General features: G+C 41.6%; 1 protein-coding gene across 2 annotated transcripts; it reads left to right on the forward strand.

The window, feature by feature from the left end:
- Nucleotides 1-4,944: 4,944 nt before the first annotated feature.
- tmem71 (transmembrane protein 71) lies at nucleotides 4,945-27,761 on the forward strand. 2 transcript variants are annotated; one of them, XM_041841489.1, is made up of 10 exons: nucleotides 4,945-5,114; nucleotides 14,647-14,753; nucleotides 18,705-18,759; nucleotides 19,272-19,487; nucleotides 20,824-21,008; nucleotides 24,516-24,701; nucleotides 24,886-24,952; nucleotides 25,172-25,233; nucleotides 25,335-25,384; nucleotides 25,489-27,761. In XM_041841489.1, exons 2-10 carry the CDS (start codon nucleotides 14,723-14,725, stop codon nucleotides 25,510-25,512), a joined length of 876 nt encoding a protein of 291 aa, XP_041697423.1. In that variant the 5' UTR covers nucleotides 4,945-5,114; nucleotides 14,647-14,722; the 3' UTR covers nucleotides 25,513-27,761. The 2 variants fall into 2 exon arrangements, with proteins under 2 accessions (XP_041697423.1, XP_041697424.1); XM_041841490.2 differs by lacking the exon at nucleotides 4,945-5,114 and adding an exon at nucleotides 10,770-10,946.
- The last annotated feature ends 125 nt before the right edge of the window (nucleotides 27,762-27,886 follow it).

A 27,886-nucleotide genomic window follows, 5' to 3' on the forward strand; every position in this document is an offset into this window, starting at 1 on the left:
GGTTGTCCAGCTCCTCCGTATGCTCAAAGGGAGGTTTCGTCAAAGCCTCCAATACTATTGGCAGATATTGGAGGCTTTGACGAAACCTCCTTTCGACCGCACGGACGGCCATGGGGGGATGCAGCCGGCGGACACCTTGTAAGAATTGGCAGATGAGGTAGTGGACCCCTGCCGATTTTTCATTGATGCCGGAATTGATCCAAGAGGGACACCTGTAGTCAGGTAGGCTCTCTTCCTCCACGGCCGCAGATGTCACACCCTGATCTATTTCACCCGTCTTCGTGCTTGTCTCCACCCCCCTCCAGGTGTCTCCCATCTTCCCCATTATCCCCTGTGTATTTATACCTGTGTTCTCTGTTTGTCTGTTGCCAGTTCGTCTTGTCTCGTCAAGCCTACCAGCGTTTTTCCCGTACTCCTGTTTTGCTGTAGCCCGTTTTCCAGTTTTTCCCAGTTTTGTCCATTCTGCCTGTCCTGACCCTGAGCCTGCCTGCCGTTCTGTACCTTGTGACACTGTTCTGGATTACCGACCTTTGCCTGCCTCGACCCTGAGCCTGCCTGCCGTTTCTGTACCTTTCGCTCTCTGCCCTTGACCTGTTGTTTGCCTGCCCCCTGTTTTTGTAAATAAACTTTTGCTATTTCGAACTGTCTGCATCTGGGTCTTATCCTGAGTCGTGATAGCAGAGTAGAGTAGCACGCCCTTGTCACCCGTATTTTGGTGTTTCTATCCAGCTTGGGGTCCAAGCGGAGGTTGTTGAACCACACTTGTAGTGACAAAGACAGCAGGCCTAACGGTGTCACCGCGGAGGCCGCTGCGAGCATGCCCATCAGTTGTTGGAATGTTCGTACCTTCACCAACGCATTCAACTGGAATTGTTGCAGAAGAAGAATGCTGTCCACGCGCTGAGGTGTTATTCATGCCCTCATAGTGCGGGAGTTCAGAGCCATGCCAATAAAGGTGACCTTTTGGCTTGGTGTGTAGTTGCTCTTTTCGTTGTTCACGGTAAGACCCAGTGCGGTGACGTGGTTCAGTGTCAGCGCTGTGCCCTCGGCCGCACAGTCACGAGAGTGGGCGCAGATGAGCCAGTCGTCTTGATCCCCTGTAGGTGGAGGGAGCGAAGGGCTGTGCTCACGCATCTTGTAAAGACTTGAGGAGCCAGGGAGAGGCCAAAGGGTAATACCGCGAACTGGTATGCCTGGCCTTGGAAGGTGAACCGCAGAAAACGCCTGTATTCCGGTAACACAGGAATGTGAAAATAAGCGTCCTTTAACCACTGACCACGGCTCCAGCCTCTTAGGGGCTGGGTGGGTGGCTGCATCGTCGTCTGGGGCTGGCGAGCACCTGTGTTAGGCTGGTGGTAGGACCAAGGGCGGTAAGGTTCCCGAACATCAGGCATCCCTCTGCCACGACTCTGTGATGCCTGGTTTCTGGGCTGTGGGTTCCACAGCGGTGTAGTATGACTCTGTTTTCTACGTTTGATGGCCCGCTCAGCCGCGGGGCCGAAGAGCAGTCCGGGGACCACTGGGAGCTTTTTCAGCGTCCGTCTGGAGTCATTGTACATTGGGGTTTGGGTGAGCCAGACCTGGCGACAAGTCCCAACCAGGGTGGGCATCAGTCTGCCAAGCTCATGAACGCAAATGCTTGAAGAGATCCGTCATTTAGGTTGTAGAGGTCCAGGTCTGCATGCTCCGGCTGGAGCATCCTGTTTTGTGCTAGCATGAACACCGAGAGTGCGTTCCCAATGCGGGCCATGCGGGCCGCTGTGTCGTAGGCCCATGACAGTGGCCCCTCATCTGTGGCCCTAGGTGGATCTTGGCGAACAATGCCGGACGCTGGTAAATTATCTGTGAAAACCAAGCCCTCAACTCTGGTTAGCCACGCTTTCCTCACCTTCACAGGCAGGATGGCGCAGTTAATGCAGGAGTCAGAAAGGGTCTCACGCAGGTGGCCAACGCCTAGGCAGGCGGGACACAGGTCATGACCATCTTCTACTTGTAATTCAGCTCCACAAGAGGAGCAGCCATGCATGCCCAGTATCATGGTGATGCGGTGTTCTCTCAGCTCAGAATGTGAAGAACAAAATTATAAAATATAAATATAACATATTTATTGTGGAATATACTGATTAATCAAATTAACTAATGTAATAGTAACCGTAGACTGTATACAACCGCTACCACAATACACAGTAAGGGTAGAGATATACAGTGGCTTGCGAAAGTATTCACCCCCATTGGCATTTTTCCTATTTTGTTGCCTTACAACCTGGAATTAAAATGGATTTTTTGGGGGTTTGTATCATTTGATTTACACAACATGCCTACCACGTTGAAGATGCAAAATATTTTTTATTGTGAAACAAACAAGAAATAAGACAAAAAAACAGAAAACTTGAGCGTGCATAACTATTCACCCCCCAAAGTCAATACTTTGTAGAGCCACCTTTTGCAGAAATTACAGCTGCAAGTCTCTTGGGGTATGTCTCTATAAGCTTGGCACATCTAGCCACTGGGATTTTTGCCCAATCTTCAAGGCAAAACTGCTCCAGCTCCTTCAAATTGGATGGGTTCCGCTGGTGTACAGCAATCTTTAAGTCATACCACAGATTCTCAATTGGATTGAGGTCTGTACCTGTTTCTTCCAGCATCTTCACAAGGTCCTTTGCTGTTGTTCTGGGATTGATTTGCACTTTTCGCACCAAAGTACTTTCATCTCTAGGAGACAGAACGCGTCTCCTTCCTGAGCGGTATGACGGCTGCGTGGTCCCATGGTGTTTATACTTGCGTACTATTATTTGTACAGATGAACGTGGTACCTTCAGGCATTTGGAAATTGCTCCCAAGGATGAACCAGACTTGTGGAGGTCTACAATTATTTTTCTAAGGTCTTGGCTGATTTCTTTTGATTTTCCCATGATGTCAAGCAAAGAGGCACTGAGTTTGAAGGTAGGCATTGAAATACATCCACAGGTACACCTCCAATTGACTCAAATTATGTCAATTAGCCTATCAGAAGCTTCTAAAGCCAATACATACTTTTCTGGAATTTTCCAAGCTGTTTAAAGGCACAGTCAACTTAGTGTATGTAAACATCTGACCCACTGGAATTCAGTGAATTATAAGTGAAATAATCTATATGTAAACAATTGTTGGAAACATTACTTGTGTCATGCACAAAGTAGATGTCCTAACCAAGTGGTTGAAAAACAAGTTTTAATGACTCCAACCTAAGTGTATGTAAACCTCCGACTTTAACTGTAGCTAACAGTACACTTTAACTTGAAATGAAAACGACTTTCTGTCAAAATTAAAACGTGTAATATCTGAAAATGTAGCTAGCTAGACTCTCTTGCCGTAAATATGGATGGACGCTTCTCCCTCTCTGTCACGGATGCCATGGTTGCCCTTAGTTTGAAGATGTAATCCGGAAGCTTCTGTGTTCTCTTTTCGACTCTGTCTGCTTATTTGCAATCAAACGCCATAATTTTCTCCATCTCCTTAGCTATCATACTCTAATTCCACTGATTTCAAAACTCTGTCTTCCAGAAAGTGGAGAGCAACTCTTATGCAGTTCTACAATGTGATATATATTTGTTTAAAGCCGCATTAGAAAGGATTACCTACACATACTGACCAGCTCATATTATAGACAGAAGCGAGCTACATGGCAGACCAATCCGAACTCATCTCCAGGCATGTCCAGCCCACTCATTATCTAAGCCAATCATGGCTAGTGGGAAGGTTGCTGTCTTTTTCAATGGCTAAACCAACTAGGCTCCTAATTTAATAATATAATAATATAATATGCCATTTAGCAGACGCTTTTATCCAAAGCGACTTACAGTCATGCGTTATCATTAAGGCACATGAAAGTTCACATGTTCCAGAAGGTATTTCTGCAAAAAAAATTGATTAAAAAAAGAAAAATTTACGTTCAAATGGCGCTGCTGTGAAGTAGTGACACGCGATATACGCCTAGTTTCCTGAAACAATCACATATTTAAAAGAATCCATCTACCTTGTGGATCTGTTTGGACAATTTGCACATTTGGATCAAAATTATTCTTAATTAATATCATCACCCCTTTTGAGTTTCTTTGCCTATGGGAGAAGTATATTTCACCCCCCAAGTCCTTTTCCCACACAACTTAATCTAAAATTGTTGAATGAGTTTCCTGTAAATAATAGATATTGTGTTCCTTCTCTTTTAGCCAGGTAAATACTGATAAGCTTTTCTTATTATCTGCTATGCCATTACCATTATAACTGGCTATACCTATTTCACCATTTACCATAATGAGACACAAGTTTCAATTATATTTATCATAATAAATGTTTGTAAATTTACCATTAAAAAGTACCATGATGATTGAGTGTCCATATAGCTGTACCATGATATTTGCACTGCTACTGAGTAAACCACCAATTGTTCTCCACTATTCCACCTGCTAAAACCTCCCCCCATCCCAAGTTGGGTTGTCGTCCCAGTGACTGGCAGACCACCCCTGTCCACCTGGATCCTAGGGCCTTCGAGAGATTGGGACCCATGATTTAAAAATAGCACACAGTGCCACCTACATACAGAACAGAAGCAGATTAACAGCCAAAAGCATCCAAAACGTACCATATTTGGTTAGTAAAGTCCCTACTGAGTATTTTCCAACCCACTTTAGCTGAGACAGGTAGAAAAGTTCTCTCTACAGGCCAATATTTTCAACATACCAGTGTCATCATTGTATTTTTTAATTATTGTCTTAAAACATGTTTTAAAACCATCTATTTGTTTTCATAAATTACTTATTTCATTTTCGTGTTGGCACAATAAAAGTGGGCATTGATTAAAATTAAATATATTTTCAATGAGTTATCCACATTGCAATGTTTTGAAATGTGGACTTTTATTTTGAAGGTTTTTATTACCATACAAACTGACGTCATAATTTGTGCTGCTGGCAGAATACTAGTCTGTGTAGCCAGGCAAAATCAACACGGCTTGCATGTTGAATTTGTATCTTAACGTTTAGAATAGATTGATCCTAAATGTAAACATATGCAGAGTATTTACAGCCTACCGCTCTCTGGGACATACAGAAAGACTTCGATAAGCAAGAGAGTTTGTAAGTAGCCCTATCGCTTTTACCGAATCATTTTCTTTTATTCCACCAAACAGTTATAGTTTTCAGTCTCTGCTTGATTTTGAACTTGATAGCTCTAAATTCAATAGGCACACATTATTTATGTATTTTTGAGTGTTCATTTCAAATCTTGGTTGAAATTAACACATGAATATTGTGGTTTTATGATGAAAGGTATCGTTATAGCCTATGCATTCTTCAAGGACAGTAGCCTATAAATCAGTGGGCTATTGCTGCAACGCTATTTCCTAGCTCCCTGTATCAGCAAATAGCCTTTTCTATGTAGGCCCTTTCCTCCAGCAGCATAACCTCCAGCATCATCGGTTCCTGCATCATCAGTCGGGGCCTACCGGTAGACAACCTGCTAGGTTCAGTAAATGACATTTAGATGTTCAGTAAATGACAGTAAATTTCATTTAGAATTTTGCAGAACGCGTGAAAGTCCCTTATGCACTATAGGCAATAACAATAGTGAATTGCAATAGTATTTTTTTCTTCAATTGAAACTCAAAATGTCAAATTCAGATAAATTCAGACAAATAACAAAGCAATGCATCAAATGTATATTACGGCATGCAGTCCTGAGGCAAAACTGGGATCTATGGTATACGGGTAGGTAGCGATTGACTATTTCTCAAGGTTAAATGGAATTTGCACATCTCAGCAGGTCTGAAAAACACCAATTAACGTATGCTTAATTCAAACTCTGACCTATTAAAGCAATTACAGTATTTATGGGGTTTAACATTATATTCTTATTTATAATAGTGACTCCAAAATAACACAATACATTATTTACCATTCATTTTTATTGGGCACAAAATAATATGAAACACAACCAAAACAAACTGCAAATGTATACAACCAGTTTGAGTCACAAGCTTGATGTAGTCATTGCGTGCTAGGAATAGGTGAACAAATACTAAACTTTTCACAACTTCAACATTTTTAGGGTTGTCAATCATTTTGACCCCTACCTTTTTGGGGAAAAATATATATTACTTGTTAAACAAAATCTCTTTCTCTGAGCAATTGTATTAGTATAAAATATAATTTCCCAAAATGTTTTTTGCAAACAATATAGCTCAGTATTTGAATTATTTATTTTATACAGTCATTATTGCTCATCTTTATTAAGGGTGTCAATCATTTCAGACCCCACTGTATATCATCGACATTATTCGTAGGTAAATGTCTAAAATGCCAGCCGTTTTAAACTTTTTTGTGTGTAAAAAACACTGAATATATATTGTAGACATACAATTAAATAATAATTAAGATAATGTCACTCATGAAGTTGTAGTGTAAAACGTGGAGTTTTTTTTTGTTGCCACCATTATTTCATTTGTTGTAAACAAATTGCTTTTATGTCTATTACATAATTTTCCATTTCCTCATGATGGAAGATGGTCAGTGCACAAGTGGTCTTTGGCTTGTGGTGGGATATGTGTCTAGCCTTTAACCACTTCAAGTACTCAAATGTAAATTTTAACAACACTGATACATGGCTCATCAAGAGAAACTCTACAGAATATGAAAAAGTGTTGATTAGATTTCACTTGTCACGTCACCTATTACTACTTAGCTTTGTGAATTGTTGAACTGTTGTCATTGTAACCACTGATGGTTGTGTAAGATCATTATATGACCATGATTCACTTTACAGTTCTGTACTTGGTTTGTAAGACTATAATCAAAACCATTCCCATTGTATTATACATTTTCATACCCATGTTTGTCAAAATGTTGCTCAGCCTACATAGTGCCTCTACTTTTACTGGCAAATGAACACACAGGAAGACAGATAGCTGCCTCTGTCACTTCCTCAGGAAAGTGGGTTGTGTATGTTGAGGTTGCGTGTTCACTCCTTTAATGCTGTTTAAAAACAATGACAACTTAAGCCACATGACTGAAGTAAGAGGCCTGCTGGCTTTTGTCATATTGCACAGCGCAAAAGACACAATCAACTGTCCATGTCAACAGCCCTTGGCTCTCTAGGAGCTCTGATGCCTTGCATTGTTCCACTGCTGGCTCACACGACATACATGTATCCCTTTTTTTAGTTCTGGGAGATATGCACGGCTCTCAGGATGGGGGCCTTAAGGGTTGGTTTTACTTTATAGCATAAGGACCAGTGATAGATTTGAGATAAACACGTGACTCGGAACATGGTATGTTTACGTCCATATTGCGAAGTACAATGCCATCCCTGTGCCACAAGAGACAAGACAGAATGTCAGCCTTTTATTTTTATCATATTCAAACCAAAACAAGGCAACGTACGCTTTTCCGAACGGTCTAGTGCATCAAGGCTGTGGTTTATACTAATAACATCAAAAGACTGGCTTCAGAAAGCTACACACCTTCAGAAAATATTCACACCCCTTGACTTTTTACACATTTTGTTGTTACAATGTGGGATTAAAAATGATTTGTCAATTTTTGTCAACAATCTACACAATGTCAGTGGGGGGAAAAAAGGATGTGGACACCTGCTTGTCGAACATCTCATTCCAGAATCGTGGGCATTAATATGGAGTTGGTCCCGCCTTTGCTGCTATAACAGCCTCCACTCTTCTGGGAAGGCTTTCCACTAGATGTTGGAACATTGATGCGGGGACTTGCTTCCATTCAGCCACAAGCATTAGTGAGGTCGGCACTGATGTTGGGGGATTAGGCCTGGCTCACAGTCGGCGTTCCAATTCTTCCCAAAGGTTTTTGATGGGGTTGAGGTCAGGGCTCTGTGCAGGCCAGTCAAGTTCTTCCACACCGATCTCGACAAACCATTTCTGTATGGACCTCTCTTTGTGCACGTTGGCATTGTCATGCTGACACAGGAAAAGGCCTTCACCAAACTTTTGCCACAAAGTTGGAATCACAGAATCTTCTAGAATGTCATTGTATGCTGTAGCGTTAACATTTCCCTTCACTGGAACTAAGGGGCCTAGCCCGAACCATGAAAAACAGCCCCAGACCATTAATTCCTCCTCCACCAAACTTTACAGTTGGCACTATGCATTGGGGCAGGTAGCGTTCTCCTGGAATCTGCAAAAAACCCAGATTTGTCTGTCGGACTGCCAGATGTTAAAGCGTGATTCATCACTCCAGAGAACGCGTTTCCACTACTCCAGAGTCCAATGGTGGCGTGCTTTACACCACTCCAGCCGACGCTTGGCGTTGTGCATGGTGATCTTAGGCTTTCATTTCATGGAGCTCCCGACAAATTATTATTGTGCTGACGTTGCTTCCAGAGGCAGTTTGGAACTCGGTAGTGAGTGTTGCAACCGAGGACAGACGATTTATACGCGCTACCCGTTTCAGCATACGGCGGTCCTGTTCTGTGAGCTTGTGTGGCCAACCACTTCGCGGCTGAGCCATTGTTGCTCCTAGACGTTTCCACAATAACAGCACTTACAGTTGAATGGGGCAGCTCTAGCAGGGCACACATTTTACTAACTTGTTGGAAAGGTGGCATCCCATGACGGTGCCACGTTGAAAGTCACTGAGCTCTTCAGTAAGGCCATTCTACTGCCAATGTTTGTCTATGGAGATTGCATGGCTGTGTGCTCGATTGTATACACCTGTCAGCAACCGGTGTGGCTGAAATAGCCAAATCCACTAATTTGAAGGGGTGTCCACATACTTTTGTGTATATATACATGAGGGAAATAAGTATTTGACCCCCTCTCAATCAGAAAGATTTCTGGCTCCCAGGTGTCTTTTATACAGGTAACGAGCTGAGATTAGGAGCACACTCTTAAAGGGAGTGCTCCTAATCTCAGCTTGTTACCTGTATAAAAGACACCTGTCCACAGAAGCAATCAATCAATCAGATTCCAAACTCTCCACCATTGCCAAGACCAAAGAGCTCTCCAAGGATGTCAGGAACAAGATTGTAGACCTACACAAGGCTGGAATGGGCTACAAGACCATCGCCAAGCAGCTTGGTGAGAAGGTGACAACAGTTGGTGTGATTATTCGCAAATGGAAGAAACAAAAAAGACCTGTCAATCTCCCTCGGCCTGGGGCTCCATGCAAGATCTCACCTCGTGGAGTTGCAATGATCATGAGAACGGTGAGGAATCAGCCCAGCACTACACAGGAGGATCTTGTCAATGATCTCAAGGCAGCTGGGACCATAGTCCTATATAAAAGACACCTGGGAGCCAGAAATCTTTCTGATTGAGAGGGGGTCAAATACTTATTTCCCTCATTAAAATGCAAATCAATTTATAACATTTTTGACATGCGTTTTTCTGGATTTTTGTTGTTGTTATTCTGTCTCTCACTGTTCAAATAAACCTACCATTACAATTATAGACTGATCATTTCTTTGTCAGTGGGCAAACGTGCAAAATCAGCAGGGGATCAAATACTTTTTTCCCTCACTGTAAGTACAATGTTGTTGATCCATCCTCAGTTTTTTCTTATCATAGCCATTAAACTCTGTAACTGTTTTAAAATCACCATTGGCCTCATGGTGAAATCCCATTTTTTTCTCCTCTCTGGCAACTGAGTAAGGAAGGATGCCTGTATCTTTATAGTGATTGAGTGTATTGATACACCATCCAAAGTGTAAATAATAACTTCACCATGCTCAAAGGGATATGCAATGTCAGCTTTTTTTTTTTTTACCCATCTATCAATAGGTGCCCTTCTTTGCAAGGCATTGGAAAACCTCCCTGGTCTTTGTGGTTGAATCTGTGTTTGAAATTCAATGCTCGACTGAGGGACCATACAGATAATTGTATGTGTGGGGTACAGAGATGAGGTAGTCATTCAAAGATCATGTTAAACACTTATTGCACATAGTGAGTCCATCTAACTTATTGCGACTTGTGAGGCAAATGTTTACTTCTGAATTTATTTAGGCTTGTCATAACAAAGAGGTTGAATACTTATTGACTCAAGATATTTCAGCGTTTTATTTTTAATTAATAATAAAATAAATGAAATACATAATTCCACTTTGACATTATGGGATATTTTAATCCATTTTAAATAAACACAATTTTGAAAAAGGCAAGGGGTGTGAAATACTTTCTGACGGCACTGCAGAAAGCCAGTTTCCAGACACACTTTACATGCCAACCGTTGTGCTATTCCCCTCAGGCCCACTGAAACACTGGGCCTCTGTTCCACTCGCTTACTGCTATATATCCTGTGTCAGCAGACAGAGACGGTTACCACGGCGGAAAGTCTGACCCACATAGTCTTATGGGTCGGGAGTCACAGAGCCATCCCATAATGCCTCTCATTTGGACGAAAGCCCCAGGAAGACAGACATACAGAAACAAACAAGTCTGGCGGACAATTGAGCGTCTGGCACCAGAAAAGACCAAACAAGCATACAGAGAGGATTTAAAAAACAACAAATAGCCTCTATGAACATAACATACTGTACTGCTAATAAGGTTGAATGCGAGAATTTATTAATGTTTTAATTTGGGCTTATTTCTTTGTAGTATCCCAGAATATTTTTTGGCTAGATTTGGATAACGATCATCTATCAAGAACAGAAATGGACACATTGGCATTATCCTGCAATGTTGAATAGCTTCTAGTCAGGATAGAGTTAACAGGAAATGTGACATCAATGTCTTTCTTTTTCTTTTTTGCCCTCTGGTTTTCTGCAGCTGTTTTTCTCAGGGTGTTAGAGAATGAACAAGATTTCCGACTGCATGAGAACGGAGTCCTCACTAAACAAATACAATTTCAGTTAAACTAGATTTGAAGTAACTCCGCAAACGCATCGTCCCACAAAATATATTAAGGGTGTTGCAAATTCCATTTATTTCAAGCGGAACTGTTTGGGTAAGACTGATCAACTGAGTTTCACATACTTTGTGAAATGTCCTAAAAAAAAGTGAATGTGGGTAATACGCAAACCTCTGCTTTTTGTCTCTAAATGTAATAGTAGTACTTAAATCAGTAGTACTTTGTAAACTAGAAGTACCAGTGTTGAAATTGGCATTTTGGTTAATGCATGTTAGAATCATCTTAGATACCTCATAAAGATATACAAATCCCTGTATACTTAGAGATTCCCAATGCTGCCTTGCATTTCAGCAGTCTACCATGTAGTCAGTCAGCAGTGTTTTGATTGGAAAGCCCATCAGAAACCGAGAGAAGGACTGGTCTGATAACTCAGGAGGGGATTACCAGGGCAGAGTAATCTTGGTAATAACTAGAGGATTAAGCTAAGGACTTTAAAGTAACTGCCCAGTGTTTCCAGATTTCTATGAAATATGACGTATAATTACTTGTTACAATATAGTTTTCCTTCCTAAAAATGGTAATTATGTTAAAAAGCAGCTTTTCTGTGTTGGAATGGTGTGGGCGTACCCCAACAACAGAATGGTGTGGGCGTATACCGGTCATAAAAAATATTCATGCGGGTAGACTGCTAATCCTCAGGGACATGACATCATGCTCTATGAGGAAATAGCAAGCATTTTTGGTGGGGTTTTTGAAGTGTTGTTTCTCCAATTGTATGCTTTGGCCACAAAAACGGGTATAGGACGAGTCAATGTTTTGGATATGGGTTAACAGAATATGAACTTTTAGAAGTTAGATTTCCACTGGGCAGTTACTTTAAGGCAGCGTTTCCCAAACTCGGTCCTCGGGACCCCAAGGGTGCACGTTTTGGTTTTTGCCCTAACACCACAGCTGATTCAAATGATCAAAACTTGATGATTAGTTGATTATTTGAATCAGCTGTGTAGTGCTAGGGCAAAAACCAAAACGTGCACCCCCTGGGATCCCGAGGACTGAGTTTGAGAAACCCTGCTTTAAGGATTTATGTCACTTGGGTACTCTGGGTACTTCTCTGTCCTACGTCTGGTATTGCAATGTTTGCTTTGCTCCTTGCTTGAGTGGTATCTGCTGCACAAGACTGGTACAGTAATTGGCATCAAGGTGAATGATGTTGATGTCTAAATACAAATAATCAATCCTAATATGCAATTGATGATAAATGGAGTGTATTGGAATACACTATATATACCCTTCAAATTAGTGGATTCGGCTATTTCAGCCACATCCGTTGCTGACAAGTGTATACAATTGAGCACAGAGCCATGCAATATCCATAGACAAACATTGGCAGTAGAATGGCCTTACTGAAGAGCTCAGTGACTTTCAACGTGGCACCGTCATAAGATACCACCTTTCCAACAAGTCAGTAAGTCAAATTTCTGCCCTGCTAGAGCTGTAAGTGCTGTTATTGTGAAGTGGAAACGTCTAGGAGCAACAACGGCTCCTAGACGTAAAAATAATAATAATAATAATAAAAATCATCTGTCCTCGGTTGCAACACTCACTACCGAGTTCCAAACTGCCTCTGGAAGCAACGTCAGCACAATAACTGTTTGTCGGGAGCTTCATGAAATGGGTTTCCATGGCTGAGCAGCCGCACACAAACCTAAGATCACAATGCCAAGCGTCGGCTGGAGTGGTGTAAAGCTTGCCGCCATTGGACTCTGGAGCAGTGGAAACGCGTTCTCTGGAATAATGAATCACGCTTCACCATCTGGCAGTCCAACGGACAAATCTGGATTTAGCGGATGCCAGGAGAACGCTACCTGCCCGAATGCATAGTGCCAACTTTGAAGTTTGGTGGAGGAGGAATAATGGTCTGGGGCTGTTTTTCATGGTTCGGGCTAGGCCCCTTAGTTCCAGTGAAGGGAAATCTTAACGCTACAGCATACAATGACATTCTAGAAGATTCTGTGCTTCCAACTTTGTGGCAACAGTTTGGTGAAGGCCTTTTCCTGTGTCAGCATGACAATGCCCGCGTGCACAAAGAGAGGTCCATGCAGAAATGGTTTGTCGAGATCGGTGTGTAAGAACTTGACTGGCCTGCACAGAGCCCTGACCTCAACCCCATCGAACACCTTTGGGATGTCCAGGCCTGTCTGAAGTTTGCCAATGACCATCTGGATGATCCAGAGGAGAATGGGAGAAGGTCATGTGGTCTGATGAGACAAAAATAGAGCTTTTTGGTCTAAACTCCACTCGCTGTGTTTGGAGGAAGAAGGAGGATGAGTACAACCCCAAGAACACCATCCCAACCGTGAAGCATGGAGGTGGAAACATCATTCTTTGGGGATGCTTTTCTGCAAAGGGGACAGGACGACTGCACCGTATTGAGGGGAGGATGGATGGCGCCATGTATCTCGAGATCTTGGCCAACAACCTCCTTCCATCAGTAAGAGCATTGAAGATGGGTCGTGGCTGGGTCTTCCAGCATGACAACGACCCGAAACACACAGCAAGGGCAACTAAGGAGTGGCTCCGTAAGAAGCATCTCAAGGTCCTGGAGTGGCCTAGCCAGTCTCCAGACCTGAACCCAATAGAAAATCTTTGGAGGGAGCTGAAAGTCCGTATTGCCCAGCGACAGCCCCGAAACCTGAAGGACCTGGAGAAGGTCTGTATGGAGGAGTGGGCCAAAATCCCTGCTGCAGTGTGTGCAAACCTGGTCAAGACCTACAGGAAACGTATGATCTCTGTAATTGCAAACAAAGGTTTCTGTACCAAATATTAAGTTCTGCCTTTCTGATGTATCAAATACTTATGTCATTGCAAAATAATTACTTAAAAATCATACAATGTGAATTTCTGGATTTTTGTTTTAGATTCCGTCTCTCACAGTTGAAGTGTACCTATGATAAAAATTACAGACCTCTACATGCTTTGTAAGTAGGAAAACCTGCAAAATCGGCAGTGTATCAAATTTTTTTTCTGAAGTTCTGAACCTTTCTATTCTCATTGTTTCTACAGATTGTAAATTGAAAATACATTTTTTTGCTAAAAGTATTATTATATTATTATTATATGATCTATTGACTATGACTTTCCAGATCACCCAGTAATGCTATCTGCAGGGTTAGCTCCAGGTAAATATTGCAATCTTTTAGCCATTCCTGGACCTGTGTCCAAAAACAAGCTACAAATGGACAGTACCAAAACAAATTATCTAATGATTGTCTCTTTGCAGCAAAATCTGCAGAGCTGGGAAGATTGTATCCCCCATATAAATAACATTATGTTGGTAGCAAGAATTTTATATAATAATTTAAATTGAAAAATTCTACGTTTTGAATCCGGCGTCGTTTTGCGTATCAGTTCATAAACACTATGCCATGGGATCGGTACGTCAAAAATGTCTTCAATTATTTTGCAATCTATATGGGACGGCTGTCAATCCTTTGGTCTTTAAATTAAACTGGTATACTTTTTTATTTATCACAGTTTTCTTTAACCAATTATGTTCTTTAATGCAAGGCCGACAGACAAGTTCATACAAGAGTGGAGGCTGTTATAGCAGCATGATTTTGGAATGAGATGTTCGACGAGCAGGTGTCATGTAGTGTACTTTAGTGAGAATTCAGCAACATGTTCCTTATAATTCTGTCATTTAAGGCATTTATTTTCTATGCAGAAGTCCTATGTGTTATTACTGCTTTCTGTCTGGCTTTGTCTTATCAAGACTGTTTTCTTGTGTGTTTTCTAGATTGAGACAACCAGGACCTTTCGACCGTGAACGCTCCTCCCCTGAGACAGTTCGGTGTGTGTGTGTACAGGCAGATATGGCTCTGCTGTTCAACGGGGCTGTTACAAGTACGTCAAAACTCAATTTCTAGATTTTGTATTTTTATAGTGTTTATTTACTGTCCTTCGAATTTAAAGACGGAAATACCCATCTGAACAAGACGGTTCTAAACTCAGCAAAAAAAGAAACGTCCTCTCACTGTCAACTGCGTTTATTTTCAGCAAACTTAACATGTGTAAATATTTGTATGAACATAACAAGATTCAACAACTGAGACAGAAACTGAACAAGTTCCACAGGCATGTGACTAACAGAAATTGAATAATGTGTCCCTGAATCAAAAGTAACAGTCAGTATATGGTGTGGCCACCAGCTGCATTAAGTACAGCAGTGCATCTCCTCCTCATGGACTCCACCAGATTTGCCCGTTTTTGCTGTGAGATGTTACCCCACTCTTCCACCAAGGCACCTGCAAGTTCCCGGACATTTCTGGGGGGAATGGCCCTAGCCCTCACCCTCCGATCCAACAGGTCCCAGACGTGCTCAATGGGATTGAGATCCGGGCTCTTCGCTGGCCATGGCAGAACACTGACATTCCTGTCTTGCAGGAAATCACGCACAGAACGAACAGTATGGCTGGTGGCATTGTCATGCTGGAGGGTCATGTCAGGATGAGCCTGCAGGAAGGTACCACATGAGGGAGGAGGATGTCTTCCCTGTAACGCACAGCGTTGAGATTCCCTGCAATGACAACAAGCTCAGTCCGATGATGCTGTGACACACCGCCCCAGACCATGACGGACCCTCCACCTCGATCCCGCTCCAGAGTATAGGTCTCGGTGCAACGATCATTCCTTTGACGATAAATGCGAATTCGTCCATCATCCCTGGTGAGACAAAACCGCGACTCGTCAGTGAAGAGCACTTTTTGCCAGTCCTGTCTGGTCCAGCGACGGTGGGTTTGTGCCCATAGGCGACGTTGTTGCCGGTGATGTCTGGTGAGGACCTGCCTTACAACAGGCCTATAAGCCCTCAGTCCAGCCTCTCTCAGCCTATTGCGGACCCACTGATGGAGGGATTGTGCGTTCCTGGTGTAACTCGGGCAGTTGTTGTTGCCATCCTGTACCTGTCCCGCAGGTGTGATGTTCGGATGTACCGATCCTGTGCAGGTGTTGTTACACGTGGTATGCCACTGCGAGGACGATCAGCTGTCCGTCCTGTCTCCCTGTAGCGCTGTCTTCGGCGTCTCACAGTACGGACGTTGCAATTTATTGCCCTGGCCACATCTGCAGTCCTCATGCCTCCTTGCAGCATACCTAAGGCACGTTCACGCAGATGAGCAGGGACCCTGGGCATCTTTCTTTTGGTGTTTTTCAGAGTCAGTAGAAAGGCCTCTTTAGTGTCCTAAGTTTTCATAACTGTGACCTTAATTGCCTACCGTCTGTAAGCTGTTAGTGTCTTAACAACCGTTCCACAGGTGCATGTTCATTAATTGTTTATGGTTCATTGAACAAGCATGAGAAACAGTGTTTAAACCCTTTACAATGAAGATCTGTGAAGTTATTTGGATTTGTACTAATTATTTGAAAGACGGAGTTCCTTTTTTTGCTGAGTTTATATACTTTATCCTTTTGTCTATTAGAGTCACTTTACCGATGGTTCCTGACTATCCCCATATCCCCATAGGGATATCCAAAGTCAACCCAAATTTACCACATGCATTACGATCGGGTGGCATGCATCTGCACTCCAAATTGATGATTACTTGTGTGCTGCCAGCTGTGGTCAGGTTTGAAACAAACCCAACCTTACTTTACGTTGTGATGTAGTCACGACCACAAGTCTCACAGAACTCCAAAATTATCCTATTTAGACGTTGTAGTACATTTCTACAGTAGAATAAATGTTGGACTCATATCGATGGCACATAGGCTGTTTTCTAGTTGGTTTTTAGGAGCAATTGCTCTTTACGCTCTAAAAGTCTAAGCCATGGGGGGGAGATACTAAGCTAACATGGAATTGTTTTAAGATGGTCATACCATGGATCATTTATCTATTTGATTTGGAATTTTACGACCCCTTTAGGTATCCCCCAAAAATATTTACTACTATAGCCGAAAGAAATGCATTGAATAACACATTCATAAATGGCAGAAAAGGCCGTCAAAAAATAAATAAGGGTTTTGAAGGGTCTGTCTGATATCTAGGAGATATAAAAATGCTAAGGAAATATACAGTGCATTTGGAAAGTATTCAGACCCCTTCCCTTTCTCCACATTTTGTTACGTTACAGCCTTATTCTAAAATGTATAAAAAAAAAAAAATCTCAATCTACACACAATACCCCATAATGACAAGGTTTTTCAAAATGTTTGCACATTTATTTCAAATAAAAAAACATACCTTATTTACACACACTACCATTCAAAAGTTTGGGGTCACTTAGAAATGTAATTCAATTTTTTTGTCCATTAAAATAACATCAAATTGATCAGAAATACAGTGTAGACATTGTTAATATTGTAAATGGCTATTGTAGTTGGAAACAGCTGATTTATTTTATGGAATATCTACATAGGCGTACAGAGGCCCATTATCAGCAACCATCAGTCCTGTGTTCCAATCGCACGTTGTGTTTGCTAATCCAAGTTTATCATTTTAAAAGGCTAATTGATCATTAGAAAATCATTTTGCAATTACGTTAGCACAGCTGAAAACTGTTGTGCTGATTAAAGAAGCAATAAAACTGGCCTTCTTGAGACTAGTTGAGTATCTGGAGCATCAGCAATTGTGGGTTCGATTACAGGCTCAAAATGGCCAGAAACAAATACGTTTCTTCTGAAACTCTTGTTCTGCGAAATGAAGGCTATTCCATGCAAGAAATTGCCAAGAAACTGAAGATCTCGTACAATGCTGTGTACTACTCCCTTCACAGAACAGCGCAAACTGGCTCTAACCAGAATAGAAAGAGGAGTGGGAGGCCCCAGTGCACAACTGAGCAAGAGGACATTAGTGTCTAGTTTGAGAAACAGGCGCCTCACAGGTCCAGACCATGAGAAACAAGATTCTCTGGGCTGATGAAACCAAGATTGAACTCTTTGGCCTGAATCGCAAGTGTCATGTCTGGAGGAAACCTTGGCACCATCCCTACGTTGAAGCATGGTGGTGGCTGCTGTGGGGATGTTTTGCAGTGGCAGGGACTGGGAGACTAGTCAGGATCGAGGGAAAGATGAATGGAGCAAAGTACAGAGAGATCCTTGATGAAAACCTGCTCCAGAGCGCTCGGGACCTCAGACTGGGGCGAAGATTCACCTTCCAACAGGACAACGACCCTAAGCACACAGCCAATACAACGCAGGAGTGGCTTCGGGACAAGTCTCTGAAGGTCCTTGAGCCCTACCCAAGAAGACTCGAGGCTGTAATCGCTGCCAAAAGGTGCTTCAACAAAGTACTGAGTAAAGGGATACTTGTGTAAATGTGATATTTACTTTGTTTTTATTTCTATACATTTGTAAAAATTTCAAACCTGTTTTTGCTTTGTCATTATGGGGTATTGTGTGTATATTAAGGACATAAAAAAAAAAAAAAACATTTTAGAATAATGCTGTAACGTGTTTTTTTGGGGAAAAAGTCAAGGGGTTGAATATTTTCCAAATGCACTGTATATATTTTTGGGGACACATTTAACCCCTTATTTTTTTATTAGTTTGTAGGCCAAGCGTTTTTGTGAGAACACGGATTTTCGGGATGTCTCATGGTCTGACAAACACCGCTTTAGCTCGGCCACCTCCCACCGCAGATGCGCAAGGCCAACATGGGCGGATGCTTTGGATTGAGACACATCCCATGCGTATCTCAAGCTTAAACTGACGGATTTTGATGGGGATTTTTTATTATGTTACTTAGACTGATGCACGGGTGCATCAATAAACTCTTAAGGATTTTAATGAATTAGGCTAGCCAACAAACTTGTGAAGTCTTGGAAGTCATAATCGGTCAATATTTTTGTATATCAACAGGTTCACCTATAAAGAGAAAGAGAGAACAAACATTGGCTGACGAGTCATGTCAAAGGTAAAACTAAAAAAAGTTATGAATGGTCATATGTTTGATGGCAAAATGTAGGCTTTGAGGTGCACTGTAGCGTTGCTTCGAGTATAATTACTTTCCTGTATTGGATCAGATTGCATACACAACTTCACTTCATGTTTCTGTACATTCTAGAGTCATTTAGATAATTACAGTTACCTAAATAAAATAGTTTATCATAGGTCTGCCATGTTTGGATGCAACTATGTATGCAAGGGGTGACCAGCCCTCCCCCTGGAGAGCTATTGAGTATGCAGGCTTTTGCTCCAACCCCATTGTTACACACCTGTTTCAACTAATCAAGGTCTTGGGGAACATCTAACTAGTCAAATCAGGTGTGCTAGCTTGGAGTTGGAGCGGAAGCCTGCTGAACAGTACCTGTCCAGGAGGAAAGTTTGGCAGCGCTGTTGTAAGCTTTGAAAGACATATTTGAAGTGATGTTGAAGTGTTGAATAACTCTTGACATTCTGTCTTTGTTCTCTTTGTGTACTCTGTAGCCTGGGCCTGTCCCTCCTATCATCTCCAGACTCATCATATGAGTGTTACTCCGTGAACCCTGTGACGGGCTCCCCCAGCTGCTGCCGCCGGAGCCCCCGCCTCCTCAACAACGGCTACTACGTCCTGACTGAGGACAGCTACACCTGGGATGACGAGGGCAATGTCTCTCTCACCCCCTCCAAAATCAAACTGTCCTACAAAGAGAATCTAGTCAGGTCAGTTGTTCCAAAGAGCCGCGCCACGTTGAATCCAGAACTGAGAAAACGATGGTATTATTCTATTATGTAAAACACTTTCTGTGCAAATACTTGGTTTGCCAGATGCAATGGAACCAATAGAATAGTCCCGGAAGTGCGAACTTCGAGCTAAATCAAGTGTACCTCAGTATTTGACCTAGGTCTAGTTGAATGTCAGTCACTAATAGACACCATTTAGCTAGCATTCATGAATAACTATGAAAGCTCAACTGAGGTTTATAGTTTAAAATGTAGAACGACTATGGGTATTAAACAACTGAATATAATTGAAAAGGCTAAGATAAGTCCTAACTCCAACTTATGCTGTTGCAAGTTTTGTTAACATGTGCCCTTGCTCTTAACTGTACCAAACCACTGGTGTCATGGTCGGAAATGTTCTCACCGTCGTTATGCAGCTCTTGAGATTGGGTTCAAATTTCTGCCTGGGGTGGATAGATATGCCGGTCTGTGTTCAAACACAAGCCCTGTTTATAGGGATGAGGTCATAGATTAGCCTATTTGAGAGAGCTGCACGGAACATGTGAGGCTGGTTAGAGAGTCCTGTAAATTGGAGCTCGTAAGTCAAGCCAACCGTTTGCGTTGCTAAGAGATTCTAGTCAACAGAGTAAATGCAAAACATCAATGCCTTGCAGGCATTTGGTTAAAAGACTTAACATTTAGAACTTTGGTGAATATACATTTGATTGCATAATCATTCTGTCATTTTATTTGAAAGCCTATGATACACTAAATCATTTATTGGTGTTCTCGTGGAATAACGTAACAGAGATTCGTTCAGAGATGAATTTTCACATGGCATGTTTAAGTCACTGGTTTTGCGGGCTTTTGAACATACTCCACTGTCTTATTCATTATTACGAAACCCGATGGTCCTTTAGGAACCTGCTTTTGGTAAAATATTGTAATATATGCCATTTAGCAGAATTTTATCCAAACCACTTTGGTGTAGGGATAATAATATGAGGTACCATGTGAGCTTTGGCAGCTCTCATATTCAACACATACAGGACACCAGCCACTTGATAAGAACCTTGCTCAAAGGGACAATAACAATACCCTTTACGTTTAAGTTAGGACTTGTCTACAGACTAATGTATATTAATTAAGTCCGTCATACTAAGTATCGTGACAACATTATATTGCATCTGATCACAGTATTAATAATATTCCTAATGTGTTTATTTATTAAGAACATTAGTCTTCTACGCATTTCAGTTGACATTGTCCTGCTAAAAAGTATGACAAAAATATGTACAACTTGTATTGTTTGCGTTGTGTTTTCCTCCTCTTATAGAATCTTCAGACGCAGGCGGAAGGCCCGCCGGTCTCTAGCTAGTCTGTTAAGTGACATGACTGAGACGTGTCAGTCATGGCTGGACGAGAAAGTGTTCGGAGGGGTGCGTCACCCACCACTCGCAGATTCCTCATGGATGGAGCATAGCACCACCGATTTCGACACCAGCTGCAGCTTCACTTATGGTAAGCCTGCTATGCTATGTCTGTGGGAGGCACTTGGACGGGCCAACTGTTGTGACGCTTAAGCAATGTTGCACTTATTTCATGTAATTTTGGTCATGTTTATGTATGGGCTTACAGTGAGCGAAAAAAGTATTTGATCCCCTGCTGATTTCGTACGTTTGCCCACCGACAAAGAAATGATCAGTCTATAATTTTAATGGTAGGTTTATTTGGACAGTGAGAGACAGAATAACAACAAAAAAATCCAGAGAAACGCATGTCAGAAATGTTATAAATTGATTTGCATTTGAGTAAGTATTTAGTATTTAGTAAATAAGTATTTGACCCCCTCTCAATCAGAAAGATTTCTGGCTCCCAGGTGTCTTTTATACAGGTAACGAGCTGAGATTAGGAGCACACTCTTAAAGGGAGTGCTCCTAATCTCAGCTTGTTACCTGTATAAAAGACACCTGTCCACAGAAGCAATCAATCAATCAGATTCCAAACTCTCCACCATGGCTAAGACCAAAGAGCTCTCCAAGGATGTCAGGGACAAGATTGTAGACCTACACAAGGCTGGAATGGGCTACAAGACCATCGCCAAGCAGCTTGGTGAGAAGGTGACAACAGTTGGTGCGATTATTCGCAAATGGAAGAAGCACAAAAGAACTGTCAATCTCCCTCGGCCTGGGGCTCCATGCAAGATCTCACCTCGTGGAGTTGCAATGATCATGAGAACGGTGAGGAATCAGCCCAGAATTAAACGGGAGGATCTTGTCAATGATCTCAAGGCAGCTGGGACCATAGTCACCAAGAAAACAATTGGTAACACACTACGCCGTGAAGGACTGAAATCCTGCAGTGCCCGCAAGGTCCCCCTGCTCAAGAAAGCACATATACATGCCCATCTGAAGTTTTCCAATGAACATCTGAATGATTCAAAGGAGAACTGGGTGAAAGTGTTGTGGTCAGATGAGACCAAAATGGAGCTCTTTGGCATCAACTCAACTCGCCGTGTTTGGAGGAGGAGGAATGCTGCCTATGACCCCAAGAACACCATCCCCACCGTCAAACATGGAGGTGGAAACATTATGCTTTGGGGGTGTTTTTCTGCTAAGGGGACAGGACAACTTCACCGCATCAATGGGACGATGGACGGGGCCATGTACCGTCAAATGTTGGGTGAGAACCTCCTTCCCTCAGCCAGGGCATTGAAAATGGGTCGTGGATGGGTATTCCAGCATGACAACGACCCAAAACACACGGCCAAGGCAACAAAGGAGTGGCTCAAAAAGAAGCACATTAAGGTCCTGGAGTGGCCTAGCCAGTCTCCAGACAATAATCCCATAGAAAATCTGTGGAGGGAGCTGAAGGTTTGAGTTGCCAAACGTCAGCCTTCGAAAACTTAATGACTTGGAGAAGATCTGCAAAGAGGAGTGGGACAAAATCCCTCCTGAGATGTGTGCAAACCTGGTGGCCAACTACAAGAAACGTCTGACCTCTGATTGCCAACAAGGGTTTTGCCACCAAGTACTAAGTCATGTTTTGCAGAGGGGTCAAATACTTATTTCCCTCATTAAAATGCAAATCAATTTATAACATTTTTGACATGTGTTTTTCTGGATTTTCTTGTTGTTATTCTGTCTCTCACTGTTCAAATAAACCTACCATTACAATTATAGGCTGATCATTTCTTTGTCAGTGGGCAAACGTACAAAATCAGCAGGGGATCAAATACTTTTTTCCCTCACTGTATAAAGGGTATTGTTGTATAAAGGTTCGTTTCAAGTGGCTGCTGTCCTATACAGTGCCTTCGGAAAGTATTCAGACCCCTTGACTTTTTCCACATTGTTACATTACAGTCTTATTCTAAATCGATTAAATAAATAAAAATCCTCAGCAATCTACACACAATACCCCATAATGACAAGCGAAAATAGGTTTAGAATATTTTGCAAATGTATGAAAAAATAAAAACATACCTTATTTAGATAAGTATTCAGAACCTTTGCTTTGAGACTCGAAATTGAGCTTAGGTGCATCCGGTTTCCATTGATCATCCTTGAGATGTTTCTACAACTTGATTGGAGTCCACCTGTGGTAAATTCAATTGATTGGACATTATTTGGAAAGGCACACACCTGTCTAAATAAGGTCCCACAGTTGACAGTGCGTGTCAGAGCAAAAACCAAGCCATGAGGTCGAAGGAATTGTCCGTAGACAGGATTGTGTCGGCAGGGATCTGGGGAAGGGTACCAAAACACTTCTGCAGCATTGAAGGTCCCCAAGAACACAGTAGCCTCCATCATTCTTAAATGGAAGAAGTTTGGAACCACCAAGACTCTTCCTAGAGCTGGCCGCCAGGACAAACTGAGCAATCGGGGGAGAAGGGCCTTGGTCAGGGAGGTGACCAAGAACCCGATGGTCACTCTGACAGAGCTCTAGTGTTCCTCTGTGGAGATGGGAGAACCTTCCAGAAGGACAACCATCTCTGCAGCACTCAACCAATCAGGCCTTTATGGTGGAGTGGCCAGACGGAAGCCACTCCTCAGTAAAAGGAACATGACAGCCCACTTGGAGTTTGCCAAAAGGCACCTAAAGACTCTCAGACCATGAGAAACAAGATTCTCTGGTCTGATGAAACCAAGATTGAATTATTTGGCCTGAATGCCAAGCGTGACGTCTGGAGGAAACTTGACACCACCTGAAGCGTGGTGGCAGCATTATGCTGTGGGGATGTTTTTCATCGCCAGGGACTGGGAGACTAGTCAGGATCGAGGGAAAGATGAATGGAGAAAAGTACAGAGAGATCCTTGATGAAAACCTGCTCCAGAGCGCTCAGGATCTCAGACTGGGGCGAAGGTTCACCTTCCAACAGGACAACGACCCTATGCACACAGCCAAGACAACGCAGGAGTGGCTTCGGGACAAGTCTCTGAAGGTCCTTGAGTGGCCCAGCCAGAGCCCAGACTTGTACCCGATCAAACATCTCTGGAGAGTCCTGAAAATAGCTGTGCAGCAACACTTCCCATCCAACCTGACAGAGCTTGAGAGGATCTGCATAGAAGAATGGGAGAAACTTCCCAAATACAGGTGTGCCAAGCTTGTAGTGTCATACCCAAGAAGACTCGATGCTGTAATCGCTGCCAAAGGTGCTTCAACAAAGTACTGAGTAAAGGTCTGAATACTTATGTAAATGTCATCAGTTTTTTATTTTTAATAAATTAGCAAACATTTCTAAAAACCTGTTTTTGCTTTGTCGTCATGGGGTATTGTGTGTAGATTGATGAGAACAAAACAATTTAATCAATTTTAGAATAAGGCTAACGTAACAAAATATGGAAAAAGTCAAGGGGTCTGAATACTTTCCGAAGGCACTGTATGTATTGAATGTGAGAGCTGCCAAAGCTCACATGGTATCTCATATCATCCCTAGCCTGCTTCGAGGGTAAACCACACCCACCTTGAATAGATGCATGAAATTAACAGCCTTCCTCAGCTGTAGTCGTGTCTCCTTTGCCATTCCAGACGACAGTGAGGTAATTTCCCCACCCACGAAGTTGACTCACGAGCTCATGCTACAGGAGGAGATCGTCACGGAGACCTGCATCCCTCAGGAGCATTTCGGCCAATCCCTTCGTGGCCTTCTGGAAGTCCCGCCCCCCTCAGCCTTCCTCTCCACTAGCTGCTGTCTCCCTAAACCCCAGCCAGCAGGTGAGCTGTAGTCCATTGTCATCTCATTATCTACACTCTCTTCTGTGTATTCTCAAATGTTTAACTGTTGGGTATATCATTATAAATCAAGCTCCCCCTCTCACCTCAACAGTACTAGATGATGACAGGAGAGGAGGTTCCATTGGGTTTCTGTCAGTTTTGTTAAAATATTTATGCGTTTCAGATTTTCCCATGGTGAAAGCTCTCTTCATCATTCTCATGGTCTTTATCTTCTCTGCCGTATTCTCAAGGTAAGCCATCAGTATAAAGGTGTATGGAGTGGCATTTACTTTTAACTGAATATTAAAATAACCAGCATAAAATATTTGCACATTTTAGGAAAGTAAACAGTATAAACATTTGCAAACCTCATTCATTGTGAATTCTTTGGTAAAAGCTTGCCAACCCCTTAAAATATTATTATCTTGTATATAATACCTGCTAACGTAAACTATTTCATTATTTTTCAGGTGCCTGTTGTGGGGACTGACAATGGCATTCACAACATTTATATTGATAATGATATATCTATGTAAGTATACCTTTTGTGTATTCAGTGTGGCTTTTGAAGCAAATTTCAAATGGTGTTTTAAAAATTCTGACCATTAATTTAATACATTGCCTTTTCTCCAGTCCTCTCTCAGTCTGGGCCCATGGGCAAGTGGAGAAAAGCAAAGACCGAGGTGAGTCATATTCTCAAATATTAAATTACATTACTTTTGACCTCAGGCAACGACATGTTCTATATTAACGTGGTCAATAACTTTGTTCTTAATTTTTGTTACAGGATATTACATCAAAAAATGAGTAGATGAAAGCTGTGTGTACACACACACACACTTCTGTTTACTCATGAAATCAATACTTTTTGCAAGGAGATGGAAATTAAGCTATGATAATGAAAAGAAGGGTGGATGTGGACCACAAGAAAAAGAGTAATGGAGATTACCGTACATTTCATTAGATAAATGCGTGTAGATTGCACTTGCACATAATGTAACATGAGTTACATTAATCTGGTCATAAAACAGGTTATTGGGCTCAATTGAGCAGGTCTAGGGTGACATTGGTCATGCAAAAAAGAGCAAAGATCAGTGAAATAAATACAGTAAAACTCAATCAAAAGCAATTTAATTTGAAACACTTTAATGAGAAGGAGAAGATAATTTAACTGTATTTTTGTAAAATACGATGCACGCGACGATGCATTGTGTATTTGGAACTTGTATTGGATAATATGCCTTCCAGACTATTTGAAATGTTAGTTATTTTGCTCACTGATCACTGCCATTTGCTTGTGCAAGATGTTGCCCATAATCCTGAATATAAAAATAAATCAGTAATATTCATATCGTACATTATGAACACATTTTTTATGTATTCTTCAAATACCTGAATTTATATTGTTGATAGCTGATCTTGTGTTTTTTGGGGCTGTCCAATGTTACTTATTTTCTAGCTTCCAGTATTTTGAATACAATTGCAGGGCCATTAAAGTAGCAGTGGCTTGCAATCTGAGCTGTTTTTTCTCACAAATGACAGCTGCAACTTTTAATCTGAATAGAACCAAATGGAAATGCAACATGCTAAGTGCCTTCTTTAGCTTAGCTAATAGCATGCTGTGCCTGCTAAACAAAACAGGGCTACATATCCGTAGGCAGTAGACTGCAGAATCCTTAAGCGCAATCAGATATAGTTAAAATACAGGGAAGTGACAGAAAATGTTGCTTGAATAGAAAAGTTAGCACTGTGTGAGGATGCCTATACGCTCATGGTAGTGCTGAAATGTATATACATTTTTGTATTCAGGGTGCATTTTTCTTGGAAGGAATATGGGGAGGTGGTGGTCATTTTCATAATGCTCATACTTTTAGCTGCCTCTTGTGGTTAACCACAACCACTTATCAGTGGATCGAAATAATGGAATGTGAATGTTGAGATTATACTAAATGATGGCGGCAAATCGCCCCCTCCCTTTATTTGACTCATTAATGGCACAATGTTGAGTACGTAATGGCATTGAAAGTTAAGAATAGTTATGGTTGTTTATCATCCCAGAAGGAAAGCATGTTTTACGTCAGGAAAAGGAACAGGGCACAGCAAGTAGCTGAATAAAGTGAATACTGTATAGCTTTATAACGTTTAAATATGAGTCATGTTTGGGCCTCCACTATGGCAAGCTTTTTAGAGAATCTAAAGAAAATAGGTGATTTGTGCTTTAATTAGTTGTTAATTTTGTACTGTACAACTCAACTCTTGTCATTCTTTGTATAAATTGGATGTTGTTGGTGCTTTAGAAAAGCTGTATTTGATTGTCTCCGTATATGTACTGTTTGCCCAAGACGAAAGTGACTTGAGAAGTATTGCTGTATTTATTCACTCCAAGTGCCAAATATGAGACAATTCTGACCAGAAAGTGTTAAATCACCAATACTTCATCAATGAGCCAAAATTAATATAAAAAGTTGTTTTGCCGGTAGACACCATTTATTGCTAGTTTGTAAACAAAAGCTAATGTACATACTACTGTATATGTAGACAACATGGATGTTATTTCTTTGTAATATTCATGATTTATTGGCATATACTGAATGTACTTTACAAGACCTTGAGATTTAAGTAATTTCCTATTGTGTGCATAAAACATGTTCGGTCACGCTTACAGTACCTTTACATAAACCAGTTTGACATGTTACTTTTTTACAATCATAATTTTAATTGCTTTGATACTCAACTAGTTTCCAAATTTGCAAAATGTGTGGTTCTTGTATGCATGTGTCTTTTGCACTCACTTTGAATGCATTCTAACAAATAGATGTAAATGAAAATGTAATGTCTGTTGCACTGTTTTTATATTCTTTAAATAGTTAGAGCTATATTGCAAGCATTGTAAAATGTTATCTTAAATATTTTAACAGATTTGTAAAATAGTTAAACCCAACTGGTTTATGCAACTTTATTAAATGTAATATTTTGTATACTTATGTGACCTTATGTTCAAGATTCAATATTTGCAGTCTATAACGTATCTTCTATTAAATAAAAATGTAGCATCATGAATGACTCGTCATCACTGTTCAAACCACTGAACACTTTCTGCACCAGCTGAGGAGTAGAGACTGACATTGATAGCTCAGTAATCTTTCATTGACTGTGAGGCCTTCATGTAGCAGTGAGCCTGTGCA

Source organism: Coregonus clupeaformis, chromosome 21, assembly GCF_020615455.1.
Source record: "Coregonus clupeaformis isolate EN_2021a chromosome 21, ASM2061545v1, whole genome shotgun sequence".
Taxonomy (NCBI): Eukaryota; Metazoa; Chordata; class Actinopteri; order Salmoniformes; family Salmonidae; genus Coregonus; species Coregonus clupeaformis.

Bases quoted from the DNA above. Each gene is read 5' to 3' on its own strand.
- tmem71 (XM_041841489.1), top strand. From the start codon at position 14,723: ATGGCTCTGCTGTTCAACGGGGCTGTTACAA. The intron at 19,488-20,823 runs GTCAGTTGTTCC...CTCCTCTTATAG, and splicing joins TACAAAGAGAATCTAGTCAG to AATCTTCAGACGCAGGCGGA. The intron at 24,702-24,885 runs GTGAGCTGTAGT...TATGCGTTTCAG, and splicing joins CCCTAAACCCCAGCCAGCAG to ATTTTCCCATGGTGAAAGCT.